The 14,174-nt window shown below is 40.5% G+C and overlaps 1 protein-coding gene across 1 annotated transcript in view; it reads right to left on the reverse strand.

Annotated features, from left to right (window-relative positions):
• Positions 1 to 1,141: 1,141 nt before the first annotated feature.
• Positions 1,142 to 14,174, reverse strand: part of LOC138176671 (guanylate-binding protein 1-like) — an 18,390-nt gene continuing 5,357 nt past the window's right edge. The window contains exons 2-11 of the mRNA XM_069107480.1: positions 10,510 to 10,718; positions 7,790 to 7,917; positions 7,494 to 7,603; positions 6,111 to 6,307; positions 5,532 to 5,756; positions 4,892 to 5,172; positions 3,454 to 3,666; positions 3,151 to 3,253; positions 2,399 to 2,592; positions 1,142 to 1,397 (exon numbers count right to left, since the gene is read on the reverse strand). Of these exons, the coding sequence (XP_068963581.1) occupies positions 1,275 to 1,397; positions 2,399 to 2,592; positions 3,151 to 3,253; positions 3,454 to 3,666; positions 4,892 to 5,172; positions 5,532 to 5,756; positions 6,111 to 6,307; positions 7,494 to 7,603; positions 7,790 to 7,917; positions 10,510 to 10,699 (1,764 nt within the window). The 5' untranslated portion in view covers positions 10,700 to 10,718 and the 3' untranslated portion in view covers positions 1,142 to 1,274. The remainder of the gene's footprint in view (positions 1,398 to 2,398; positions 2,593 to 3,150; positions 3,254 to 3,453; positions 3,667 to 4,891; positions 5,173 to 5,531; positions 5,757 to 6,110; positions 6,308 to 7,493; positions 7,604 to 7,789; positions 7,918 to 10,509; positions 10,719 to 14,174) is intronic.

The following is a 14,174-nucleotide window of genomic DNA, read 5'->3' on the forward strand; positions in this document are numbered from 1 at the left end:
AGACAGAGACAGAGACACAGAGAGAGACAGAGACAGAGAGAGAGAGAGAGAGAGAGAGAGAGAGAGAGAGAGAGAGAGAGAGAGAGAGAGAGGAGAAAAGGGGCAAAAAGAGGAGGGAAGGAGGGGAAGAGGACAAAGAAGAATATGAAGGGAGGAGGAGGGGAAGGACAAAGAGAGGACACAAAGGCTTGGGAGACCTCCTCCTACAATATCCCTCACCTTCACATCCCCAAATCTCTAAGAACTCTAGGTGTGACTCCAATGACAACTGCTAGCACCCATAGGGGCAATTCTTGGGGAGCAGTTGGCGGCTTTCCTAGGGATAGATGGGGCAGGAAGTACAGCTGCTGTTCCCACCTTAATGAAACCCAGTGTGACCTTCCCCTTCAGGTCTACCTGTAGAATCCAACGTCTTCTGCTTTCAGAGGCCCCAGCAAGAAGAGAACTATTCCCCAGTTCTCACCCTTGCCCAGCCTACTGTCCCTGGGGTGTGACTCTCTGGGTTTATCCATTGATTAGGCACACATCTTTCACCTCCTCACATAGTCAGCTGTGCAGCCTGTCTCCACTGCTCAGAAGCACTTAAGTTCAAGTCTTGGGGTAACGGCCCAACTGCAAATGCAGGTAGAATAATCTATATCAACTGGTGCTGATTTATTGACATTCCTCAGAGTGAGGGAGGAGAGCACTTGCACAGTTGCTTATGAACATAAAAAGAGAACTAAAGAGACCCCATATGGAAAAGCGTGACATCAGCAAACATCTTGTTGGCCATGCTTTAACCCACCAAATGTCCCTTTCCTCCTCTTTTTTCTTGTCTCCTTTTCCAGTTCCTGTATCATGCTATTTGTCTTCAAATAGTTGAAAGGTTGTCATACGAAAGAGGATGCGACAAGGTGAGGTCATTCACAGGGAAGAGAGCTAGATGGCATTTGCAGGGAAGGCTCCTGGCTCCTGATAAGGAAAGACCTCTGAACAGAGGGCTGACCAAAAATGGAATGAGATACCTTACCTATGAAGGGAGTGAAGTCTCCATCCTTGGGGGGCGTTGAGCTGATGCTGAATGACATTTACTTCCATTGGATATTGTCAAAAGAGACATCATTTCGACCAGGTTTTGACAGATGCTTTCTGAGATACATTTAATCATACAACTGTATAATTCTTTTATTATTTGAGTAAACTGAGTTACTTATGCATTATCCCAAGGATAAACATTCCTCATGTAAATGACCCTGTAAGTGGGGGTGAGTGAGATGGTGAACCTCTTATCTTCATGATATAATACAGCCATGACTTGAGTGATGGTGATGCAGTTGGGCCTGCAAATTCTGTATCTGGAGTAGTTGTTCAGCAATCGCCCTTCTTTGCTGTTCCTGGAGTAATTGTGCTTGTTCCTGCAGAGAAATGAGAACAAACAGGCATCCAACAGGCCAAGTGTGTATGAAATCAGAGTGGCACCTCTCTTAGGTTTGGCAACACAATTTAATGCAAACAAGTGCTACTTCTAGGTCCTAGGCAGTGGGATACAAAGATAAAAACAGGAAAAGACCCTGCCTTCAGGGAGGTCACATTCTGCTGGGTTTCTTAGTGATTGGTAGCCTTAAGTTCTAGCTACTTAATAACTTTCTTCATTGAATGTATGAACATATAAGATACTTTGCTGAGCTCTGTGGAGGATACCAATAAACATAAATACCATCCTTACCTTGGGGGAGTTTAAAATCTAGTTAGGGAAACAACATGAACACGTATAAAGAAAACTAACAACACAAGGCAATATATCTAATTGTCAAAGAGTGGTACAGAGAGGCATGCTAGAAGTTCAGAAAAAACAGAACAACTCTTTGAATACTTTGAATTTTCTCTTCCCTTTCCTCTCTCCTCCCCTTTTCCCTCTATTACTCCTTCTTTCCTACTTCCCTCCCTTTTTTCCTTCTTTTCTTCCTCCCTCCTTTCCTCCCATCCTTTCTTCCTTCCCTTCCCTCTCTTTTCTCCCTACTTTCTTGCCTTTCTCCCATTTTCCCCTCCCTCCCTCCCTCCTTCCTTAATTCCTCTTTCCCTCCCCCTTGCTCCTTCCTGCCCTTCCATTCTTCCTTCCCTTCCTACTTATTTCCCTTTTTCCTTCCTTTTTTTTCCCTCCCTCCTTTCCTTTATGTTCTTTTCCCCCTTACCTTCAGAGGCTGACATAGTGATTGTACAGAGTAGGTGCTTAATAAATGTTTACAAAATGGATTAATAAAAAGAGATAGGAGATATTGTCTTGGACTATATTACTCTTCCTTTAAGGGCCAAAAGTTTTCACTATTCAAGGGTTATAACTTCCTGTTCTCCATTTACTTAAGTCATTAAGGGGAATGGGGAAGAGGACAGATGTTGAACTGGGACAATGTAATACCTGTAGTCTCCTAGCCTGCTCTCTCTCTTGCTTTGCCAATATTTGCCTCCTCTGGGCTTCCATATCTGCTTCCTTTTGTCTTACTTCCTCTTGCTGTCTCCTTTCATTTTCCAGCCTTATCTGCTCCAGCCTTCTTTGCTGCATTTCCAACTCTCTTGCAGCAGCAGCTGCAGCTTGTGCTCTTCTCTGTTGCTCTGAGAAGGAAGAAGAATTATAAAAATTTATCTGGAAGTAGAAAGGGCATCTGGGTGGTGTCATGGATAGAGAGCCAGGACTGGAGTCAGGAAGACCTGAGTTCGAATTCAACTTCAGACACTTACCAGCTGTGTGACCATGGGAAAGTTGCTAAACTCTATTTGCCTCAATTTCCTCACCTGTAGAATGAGCTGGAGAAGGAAATAGAAAACCACTCCAATATCTTTGCCTTGAATATCCCAAATGGAGTCACAAAGAGTAGGACATGACTAAAATGACTAAACAAACACAACCAGAGGTAGTAGGCTGCTTACTTCCCCAGCCTTTTACTCACCTGTTTACTATTGGTTTTACTTCATAGAATAAACTAATTGGATCTCTTCACTAGAGTACCTGGTACTTGTTTAGAGAGATAAATATTTAGGAGGCAGAAAAGGAGTCTTTGTTGAATTCAAAAGCTCTCAAGGACATCAAGTCGTCTTAAATAACATTTCTGAAGGCAGAGAGCACAATTCTCAGCACTACTCAGGTTAGAGCCTCTTTCATGTTTTTCTCACCTTCCATCTCTTGTTTTTGGGCAGTAAGCCTTTTGTCTGTCTGGTTAATTGCATCAGCTACAGTTTCCTTTGACTTCAAGTATTCTTCCAAAGTCTTGTCTGCCTGGAGGATAGGAAGACAATGAATTTGAAACAGGAAATAGTGATGTGAGGGTAAAGCCAAGGCTTGTTCATTCATCAGAGCAGAGCTTTCCTGTGGGTCACACTATTAACTATTCACTTTGTGGTTTGGAAAAGATCCTTAATGTTTCCTGGCTCCCCTTAATCTGCAACCCTGAACCTGTGCCCCAAGGGAAGGTTTACCTGTATCCCCTTCCTGGGCTGCTGGTAATACTTATATATGAGTTCTTGCTTCTTCTGAAGAAAGATTCCATAACCCCCTGGTTTGGAGTAGACTTTCAGCTTCACTTCTTCCTCCAGTGGACTGAAAATCTCCTGAAGCAAAGCAGTGCACCGGTCTAGGGACTCTCTTTCATTTTGTTTTCGGAAGTCATCTAGCTTGGCTTCTAGCTGAACCTTTAGAATGATTAAATTTAAAAAAAGAGTAAGACATAAGGAGTGCAAAAGATTCACATAATTTCAGAATTTAAAAGGACCTCAGTAGTTGTTTAATCTACCCCTTGCTCTACGCCACCCAAGTGATTGTCCAAACTTTTCTTGAAGAGTTCTGATGAAGGAGAACCCATGACCTTTCACTTTTAAGTAATTTTAATTCTTAGGATGTTTTCCTTCAGAAGATTCTCCTTAAGAAAATGTTAGGTTCGTGGTATATGATTGTGATGGAATACTACTGTGCTGTAAAAAATGATGCACTCAGTAATCTTAGAAAAACATGGAAAGACTTGCATGAAATAATAAAGAAAGAGCAGAACCAAGAGAACATAGTGTACAGTAACAGCAATATTGTTTTAAGAATAACTTTGAACAAATAAGTTGTTTTGACTATTATAAATACAGAAATTTAAAATAAAGGACATATGAAGAAAGATGCTATCTGCATCTAAAGAAAGAACTGATAAATAGAATTGAACAATTTTACACATCTGTATTACCCATTTGGGTCTATTTGTAGCCATCTCTAGGGCAGGGAAGGGGAAGGAAAACAAAAAGGAAAAATAATAAAGTTATATGATAATTTTAATGTATATTTAAAAGGAATAGCAAGATTTATATAATAGATTTGCAGTTTTATGTGCAATTATCTTTTTTTAATACTATGTCATAAAATGCTTGCTTTATTCTACAAATTAAAAATAAAATAAATTTTCAAAAAGAAAATATTAGACACTTCTCCTTCCTATACATTCTTATAAAACCAAAGTCTGTTGTCTCTGTGTGCTTTTAGAGGCAGTCAAAAGAACCAAATCTGTCCTCCGATCCACTAGCCTGAGTTCAGCTCCTGTTAGATTCTTCAATATTTGAAGATAGTGTCTTGATCTGAAATTTCCCGGAATCCCTTCCCACTACTGTCTTTCTTTTGGACTATGGCATATAATCTACATTGCAGACCAAAAACCTCAAGTGAACCTTTCACGTGTAACCTTTTAACTTTTCAAGATTTTCAATATATGTATTAGATGATCATATCACACTAGATCTACAGAGCACATAAGAGTCATGGGTCTTTCAGTTACTGATAATATCAAAGATGAGGTGTCAGAGTCACAGTACTGAGGTCCAAGGCTTTTAAATTTAATGAGAGTTGTAGTTCATAGGCAAAGTCCTAAAATAACAAAGGTACCTCCAGTGTCATTTGGAATTTCTGGTTCTCATCCTTGAAAGAGTCCTTGACGAAGACTTGAGTGGCTTCCTTCTTACAGATGATGTGTACATCCAACAGTTCTTGAGTGGTTTCTGTGGGGAACTGGATCTTCTGTCTCATCACCTCTTCATAGTATGTAAGGGCCCTTTGAACTGCAGCTGAGTTCTCTAGCTGAGCCAGTGCCAAGACTGCATTCTCCATACAGGGAATATCTCCACTGGTAATGGCCTCAACATAGTTCAGGGCCAGGTTTCCTAGACCTATAGAGGGAAGACAAATGGAGCGATCAGGAGAATGGCCAGAGTTGCCCTGTTTAATAATGGGGCTGTATCTTTAATCTTTGCCAGGGTGGGGAGTGGGGGTTTCATTTTCTTTCTCATAAAGTGTGTTTTCTGATAGAATCAGGAGGCATCAAGGATGTTTAAGAAACAAGAAATAAGAAAGGTGCTTTTGGTAACCAAAGTTCTTACAAATGTGGTACATACGACTGGCCTAGTGCAAGAAGACAGTCATTGCCTTTGTCCATGTTACCAGACAAGACTCCTCTCTGCCTCAATGTAGTGTTCCCTGCAAGTTCCATAAGGAAGTCATGGGAAGTGCTGCTGAGAAGAAGACTCACGGGGCCCATTGACTATGCTGCCTTCTGAGAGAGTCTTGGTCTTAGCTTCATTGAAGATGTAATTGCAGAAGTGTTTAGTATTTTCCACAAAGTCATCATCAAGTTCATCATCATGAAGTTCCTCAAGCTGTTTGAGCTTCTTTCCATGAGCAGGTGGGACAAAGATGAAACATTTCCTCTTTAGAAAGAACTTCTGGATACACATTCTGGCTTCTTCACTGGAACCTAAGGAAAGAGAAGGAGGAAGAATATGTCAAAGAGTGAAAGTTGACCTCGAGTTCAGTCCTGTCAAATCATGTCCTGTTTAGAACATTCGACTCACTCTAACCCTGATGTCTGTAAGCGTGAGGTTGAACACAGAGAGAGAAAAAGAAAAGGATGAAGAACTCGTCCCACGAATGGCACTGAATAATTATTTGGTGAATGATGATACTAGTCATCTAGTGTTCTTCTAAGCTTTGCACCACGTTCCTCTTTTTTTCGAGGAGTCCGGGGACTATGACTATCCATGGATAAACTGGATAGAAATAAAGCCACTTCTGGGCTTTCCCCCATTGCCCAACCCTCCCTCCCTGGTACCTTTCTTCAGTTTCAGGGCATTCTCCAGGTACTGATCAGAGGTGATGGGCTGTCCATCAATTTCCAACTCCAAGAGGAAATCACGCACAGTCCACACAAAGTCTGGAAAGAGGCTTGCAAATTCCATGGAGTCATTCATCTGCTCAGTGCTGGGGGAAGATTTTGTTTTGATTTTATCTGTCAGTTCTGTCACATAGCTTCGGGTGCTAATGAAGGAAAAGTGGCAGAAAAAGAGTCCAGCAGCCAACTTTCCTTAAGTCTACCAATTCTTTAAAGTCTTTTACTTTTCCTTCCCTTGAATCAACTGTTTACTGGCATTTTTAGTAGGAACATAAGAGATTTTCCTGACAATTACTGATTGTGTGTGTGTGTGTTTGACTGGATCCTTGTTTTCATCAGTACAGGGAACTCCCAGTGAGGAATTTTCCCTTAGAAATAGAGATTGCTATTTGCTGATTATTTATACAGCTTTAGAGTTGTCTAGGAGCACTGAGACATTAAATCTTTTGCCCTGTCAGAAGTAGAATTATAACCTAGGTCTTCCTGACTGCACTAGGGGTTCTCTGTCTACTCCAGGGATGATCAGCCTGTGGCCTTCTAGGTCATTGGGTGTGGCTTTTTTTACTGAGTCCAAGTTTTACAGAACAAATTCTTTTGTTAAGGGAATTGTAAAGTTTGGATTCAGTCTAAGGGCTGCACGTAAGGACCTAGAAGGCCACATGTGGCCTCGGGGTCACAGGTTCCCCAGCCCTGCACTAGGCTATGCTTCCAGTCTCTGTCTCTCTGACTTTGTCTTTCTCTGTCTCTCTTTCTGACTGTCTATCTCTCTTTGTCTCTCTCTCCTCACTTTTTGTTATCAGTAATATAATAAAATTGTTATTGTTGTTTATCCTTTGTTCTTAACGAGGACCATGACATCAGGAAGGAGATACCATGACTTGCAAGTGAATTGGATTCAAGTGAGGGAGGACTGTGCAGTCACCAGCCTCATTCTCTCCTCTGGAGCCATCCGGGGGCAGTGTCAAGATATAGATAAGGATGACTGGAGATGGCCCCCAGTACAATAAAATATGGACTTTATAGAGGCCTCCTTAAGGAAGAGGAGAGCTGTCCCAGTCCTGCTTTGATCTTTGAGCAGTAATAGCTAGCATTTGTATAGACCAGGGCTGTATAGATCCTTTGACTGAATCCAAACTTGACAGAACAAATCCCCATAATAAAAGTCTTTGTTCTGTAAAACTTGGACTCAGTCAAAAGACCACACCCAAGGACTTAGAGGGTCACATGTGGCCTCTATGCCACAGGTTCCCCACCCCTGGTATAGACTTTTGAAGTTTGCAAAGTGATTTCTTAATGTCATCTCATTTTGTCCAGAAAGGATACTGCAGTTGGTCCATGGCCTGCTGGTTGATGGTGCCCATGCTGTTGTAGATAAAGGTGCTGCTCAGCAGCACGGCCAGGGCAAAGATCCATGTGTCGTTCTTGTTGTCGCCCTAGAAGTTAGATCATATTATCTGGACTGAATGCATGACTTTTTGCCATTTCTGCGGGATTCCCTAGATTACCATGATTGTGCAGTGGGGGAAAAACAACCTGTTTGGCCATTGTTACACTTGAGGCCTAGAATAACACTGTTTAATAACATTTGGTTGAGCAGGGTGGCATCCACCTCTTCTTACCTTCTCCACATCACCCAGGCCCTCAGTGTCCAGGAGAACAAGGGTGTGATTTGGTTTCTTGGGATGAGGAACACACCACATCCAGATGCCCTTGGTGTGAGACTGCACTGTGGAGCCAAGGGAGAAGCCTGCACAAGAGTTTGGAGAGAGGAGCCCAAATGGTAGCAAAGTAGGGATTTTGACCTTGGGGGCACATGGAGGACATTCAAGCCAGAGTTGTAGTGGAAAGAATGCTGGATGTAGATCGAGTGTAAATAACTTTAAATGGCCCACAGAGGGATTTGTATCTGAACCTAGGAGCAGTAGGGCCCTCCTGGCTGTGAGAAGGGAACATTAAAGTATCTGAACTTAGGAGCGGTAGGGCCCTCCTGGCTGTGAGAAGGGGACATTAAAGTTATCTATGATTAGTGCCCTATTATCTATGTCTTTCTTTTCTAATTCCATTAAGATTTAAAATGAAATGGATGCTCTTCCATTGGTACACATAGAGTCAGTGTAGTATTGCTTCATTGTCTGTTCTTGAAGGGATGCAAACATGTCTCTTGGTAATGTGGATTTTTGTTTTTGCTTTGTTTTATAGCTTCATTCAGCCTCTATGTTTATGGAATCGCTATGATGCATAGTAAGTTTTATTCCTCTTATTTTCATTCTAGATGAATATTTTCAGTTGTTTCTTATATTGTTGGGTTCTAGTTTCCTATGCACTCTGCCACATTGTTTGATTTTGTTGGATAATGTACCCAGTCCACACCTGGCATCTGTCTTTCTCCTTTTATTTATTTTATACATTATCTCTTAAAATCAGTATTTTGTATGTGAGGACTTTTTTGGTTTGTTTTTAAGTTCAAACTACTTTCTATGCTAGTGTCGCCATGAGGTAGAGTCAATCCTTAGGTGTAGCCTATATCTTGCAGCCTCCATCCTATCTGTTACCAGGGCAGTTTTCTTATGCCTATCCTGTGTTCTAAGGAAAGCACATTCTGATATTTTCTTATTAATGACTAAAACTGTGATCTCTCTCATTAACTGATGAATTAGCCCTGTGCTCCACCTCAGTTTATATATTGATAATTTAACTAACTGGAGAAGTTTCTTTCCACATAAGCTTAGATTCACTTCTCTCTTGATAGGAATCATCCTTCTCCCCAGCCCTCACTCTCTCAACTCCTGAAACATAGGCTGAAACATTGAGGTTATTGACTATACTATATATTGTTACTGTAACCAACAAGGAAATGAAGTCATGAACAAATATTTCTAACATATCAGCTGAGAGAAAGTTATAGCCAAAGTTACTTTAAGTGAGTAATCACTATGAACTTCTCAATTTTAGAAACCTAGTAATACTACTCAATTCTTTCAGGATATGCATTAAAATATTTTCTTAAGAATTCTTTTCAATGTTAAAAAAATTTTTTTACATGCAACTGGGAAATAAGATATACAGGCACTGGGGTATAGAAATCCATCTTGCCCTACTGAAAATTAGAAGGGTGAAGGGGGGAGGATATAAGAGAGAGCAGATTGGGGGAAGGGGTATTCAGTAGGCTCACTGTCTTGGGGTGGGGGTAGGGGAAAGATGGGGAGAAAACTTGTAACTCAAAATCTTTTGGAAACAAATGTTGAAAACTAAAAATAAATAAGTAAATACATGGAAAAAAAGAATTAAGAGGGACTGGGAAAGGCTTCCTATAAAACACGGGATTTTAGCTGGGATGAGATCACTGATTCAATTCAATTAAATGTTTATTTATTAAGCAAAAAAAGAATTATTTTCATATCCCTTCATGAGACATATGTTATATCCAATTATCTCTACAGATAAATTGTTTTAGTTTCTCTCTCTCCCCTCTCTTCAGCTGTCACAGTCAATAGTCTCTCCAGAATAACTGTTAAACTCCTACTCTTCTCAAAGACTTCTCATAGAATGGCAGAGATATGGTAACATTAGCTATTGTTTCTGAGGGAGCTGTTGAATTTGATGTTACACCAGTGTATTCCCACTTTGTCTTCCCCACTCCCATATTTTCATCCCATTCCCATTTAACTGACCTATTCTAGATTCTTCCAAATTATTTATATTGTTAATTTCTGTTTATTTATTTTTATTTATTCAATTCTCTTTCAAACCTTCTTTATCTCTGCCCAGTTAAGAGTTTGGTACAAAATTCTCTCCTTCAAACTCTTATTTTAAGTAATAAAATGGGGAAAAGTAGCAAAAAGAATTTAGATCATCTTATTAGAACTGTTAAGAAATAAGTAAAAATACACATCTCTAGTTCTCTTTATTAAGATGATGTCATCTTAAAAATCACCATAAGTAACTATTGTTTTGTTCAATGCTTTTTTAAATCTTTTACCTTCTGTTGCTACCCCCCCTTTTTTTAAATTGTCCTTTGCTTTGTCTTCCTCATTACTTCTTTTCCCTTCTAGCCTATTTATTTTTAATTCCCTGATTCATGGGCTCTGCCTTTATTTTTTATGCTCTCCATGTCACTTATAAAAAAAAACCAACACTTCTGTAATATAATATTTAAATTCCCTTTCTCTGTCCTATTTCTTCATTATTGTATTTGAAAGGAATCAGGAGCACTAAGGAAGAAACCTTACCTATAAAGATCCATTTATTCTTATCACTAAGACCCTAATCTGGTCCAAATGGATAATCTTCTGCATGTATATACAGAGTGAAGTATCATAGCCTTATGTACTGGACTTACCAGTTTTCTGCCCTGCCAGTTTGTTCATCAGGTAGGATTTTCCAGTGCGATAGAGTCCCACAATCGCCACCACCACCACAGGCTGGGTAACTGTGGTAAGGACCTGCAATGCTTCCTGGTTTACCATGAATTGCCCATTACTGTTTTCAATTAGGCAGACTGGGGCTGGCATTGAAAGATCACTGGCCATGCTGGAGGTGGAGTGTTACCTGCAAATGCAAAGGCTGCTCAGATAGAACCTGGGAAACACTAGTCATTTCTAAATCCTGAGCACAGAAACAGCATTCTCAGGGCCATACTCCTTCTACCACCTGCGACCCTCCCCATAGTCCTTGTTTCCAGGCAGAACCAGAGGCCCTCTTGTCTCTCTTCCCATTAATATCCTTATAATTAAATCCTTATTAGTGTGAATAATAAATCCTGGTAAGTGATCATGTGTATTTGAATCCCAATATTCAAAGTTAAAATATAGTTATTGATTCCAGATCAATGAGAGTTTGTAGTATGAATCCTAATAATGCAACCAGGTCAGGGAATTAATTATTTGCATTAATTGGGACCTAAATGTAATTGCTTGTGAGCATCCAGACTCTATCTCTTCAAATACAATTTATAATACGAAGTAGTAACAATGACCTCTTCCCATGTTTTTCTGTGGTTTTGAGACTATTTCAGACTGCAAAAGTGTAAGAATTTTTTATGTATTTATAGGATTGTAGGTTTAGAGTTGGAAGTAACATTAGAGATCATCTAATCCAGTTTACAGGAACATAAAGCACAGAAAGTGTAAGTGACTGCCCAAAGTCACACAGCCAATAAATAGCAGAGAGTGGTCTCAAACCCAGGTCCTTTGACTCCCAGAACTCTCATGTCTCTCCTGCCTAGGGTCTTAGATTTAGAACTGGGAGGGACCTTAGCCATCTTCTTGTTGAATGATGAGGAAGCTGAGATTTAGAGAGGTGAAACATTTGTTCAGAGTCAGAGAGGTCATTAGTAACTCAAGTCCTCTGACTCTGAAATCCAGTGTTCTCTTGGCACTACCATACTTCACCTAGCATTAAGGGGATGCATTCACAAACACATGATACTTCTTTGGGATTCTTATACTCCTTCTTGTGTGGCATCAGGGGATCCCCAGCTAGCCTGCTCCCAGCTCTCTAATTATTGGTACTTATATATGCTAACTGAAATTATGATACTTCAACATTTCAAGGAGTACTCACTCTTTTTACTCACATGTCCAATCAGTTGTCAAATCTTGACATTTCTATCTCCACAATATTTCTCATAAGTGTGTATATATGCATACATACATATGTATGTATTTATGTATGTATATCTCCCCTTCTTTTCACTCACATAACAACCATCCTAGTTCAGACTCTCATCATCTCTTGCCTGGACTATTGAAATAGTCTCCTAATTCATTTCCCTGTCTCAAGTCTTTGCTCCTTCCAAATCATTCTCTTTAAATCTGACAAAAGAGGTTTTCCTAAAATGCAGGTCTGGCCATGTCACCCCCTCACTCAAAATTCCTGTAGCTCCATATTACAGAGATACAGAAGGACAAATTTTGAAATCCAACCCATGCTGCAGAAGAGTCCCCACTATATCATACCAAACAGAGAACCTATAATATTTTAGTCCTATAACATTTTAGTCCATAGAATTCTATGTATCTGTCCTCTGAACCCTTTGAAATAAATATGCTTTAAAAAATCTAGGGTACAGCATGCTTGGATTTTCTCTCCTCTATCATTTTTTCAGAGGGAAAAGTCACTTCCCCCCAGGGTTCTCATCATTTCCACCCCCAGAAATCAGTTCCTCCCTTTTATTGAGAATCAGTTCTGAAATAAAATTTCCCCATGTTGGTTGGTGATTCTTTGACTTGACAGTTGAAATTATGAGTAAGGTAAGCCACAAAGTTATTAGCTAGGTTTTTGGGCAGAGAGATATCTCCAGTGAATGTCTGGACAACTTAAATCCCCCATTATCACTATACTGTGTTTCTGTGTCTGATTTCTAGGTTATTTACCAAACTCCTCATCTAGTTTGTCTTAGTATCTAGGTCACTAGCATATTTCCGTGATAAAACCACTACTTTTTATCCTTCTTTTGAAATCCATGCCAATTGGTGATGCTGAATGGCCCCTTAGCAGCTTTGCTGGGGAGATACTTCAGGGTAGTTTTCTGTCTGTGACTAAGCCAGGAAGCTCATGGAAGTCTTAGTACCTGTGGAGCTGTACCCCAGCAGTGGCTACTGGCTGATGCAGCTCTAGCCTCTTTTGGTCAGTGTGTTTTTTCCTTCAGTTTTCTTCAAAGTGCTCTTTCTTCTTTCTCCTCCTACCAGCCTGACTGCTCCCTCTCACTTACCCTTGCAAGATCATCATCCCTGCCCTATTTCCTAAGCATGGGAGTCTCCCAGGGCTCTGTCCTGGGGCCTTCTTCCATTTTTTTGTCCACTAGGCCTGAAACTCTCCCCCTCCCCCTCTCTGCCTCCTGGCTTCTCTGGTTTCCTTCAAGTCCCACTTAACATTTCTCTTTCTCCAGGACACCTTTCCTGCAGTCTCTCTTAATGCTAGGAAAGTGCCTTCCCTCTGTTGATTTTCTTCAATCTATCCTGTCTGCTGCTTGGTTGGACAAAGTTATTTGAATATGGTTTTCTTCATTAGATTATGAGCTCCTTGAGGGCAGGGACTCTTTGCATCCCCAGCACTTTGTGCTTGGCATGTACCAGGTGCTTAATCAATACTTATTGACTGGCTGATTGAGAGAGTGTGGTTCCCTTGTGGCTTTGGGTAGTAGGACCATAATCTAGAGCATAAGAGGCCCTTTATTCAACCTTCTCACTGTACAGATAAGGAAACTGAAGCACAGAAAGATTAAACGACTTGCCTAGAGAGTTGCACACAAATAATAGGTGTCAGAGGCACTCAGAGCTCTTTTCTCTCTTCTAACCTGTCTCCATGTGAATCTATCAATGAGTTTTTATTAAGGATCAGCTATTTGCTAGGCACTATCCTAGTCACTGGGGATAGAGAGAGAAAGAGGAAATAGTGCTTCCCTGAAGGAGCTTACATTCTCTAGAGGAATCAACTTATACATGTATGAGTACATAGAGTATATATACAAAATGAACACAAGGTAGATTTGGAAGTGACATACCAGCAGCTGGAGTGATCAAGAAAGGAATCATTTGGGTGGAATATATGAGCTTGAATGAACCTAGTGACTCTTATAGGAGCAAAGACTGTATGCTAGGCATCAGGTTCAGCCTCTGCAAAGGTTCAGAGATGGGAAATGTTACTGTTGTCTCTAAAGAAGAGCAAGAAGGCCTATTTGGCCAGGTCAAATGAATGTGCCATAGGGCTAGAATGGGAGTTTGAGCTGAGTTGTGAAGGGTTTTACACTCTGGTGACAAATTATAATGGCTTTCGGGTTTGCAGGTTATTTTATATGCATCATACTATTGGATTCCAGATTGATTGGTTGAACAAATCTTCACGGAGTCCCTACCAGGGATACAGATGTGAGCCTGGGATTCACTTGCACAGGCACAGAGTGCACAAGTTTAGCATCCATTGCTTAACCCTTTCAGTTGCTTCATCTCCCTAAGTCCCTTCTATGTATAATTTGTCACAAGAGTGTAAAACACTTCACAACTC

Source organism: Petaurus breviceps, unplaced genomic scaffold (genome assembly GCF_028583685.1).
Source record: "Petaurus breviceps papuanus isolate PSGF00001 unplaced genomic scaffold, PetGlider_PUasm1.0 90065, whole genome shotgun sequence".
Taxonomy (NCBI): domain Eukaryota; kingdom Metazoa; phylum Chordata; class Mammalia; order Diprotodontia; family Petauridae; genus Petaurus; species Petaurus breviceps.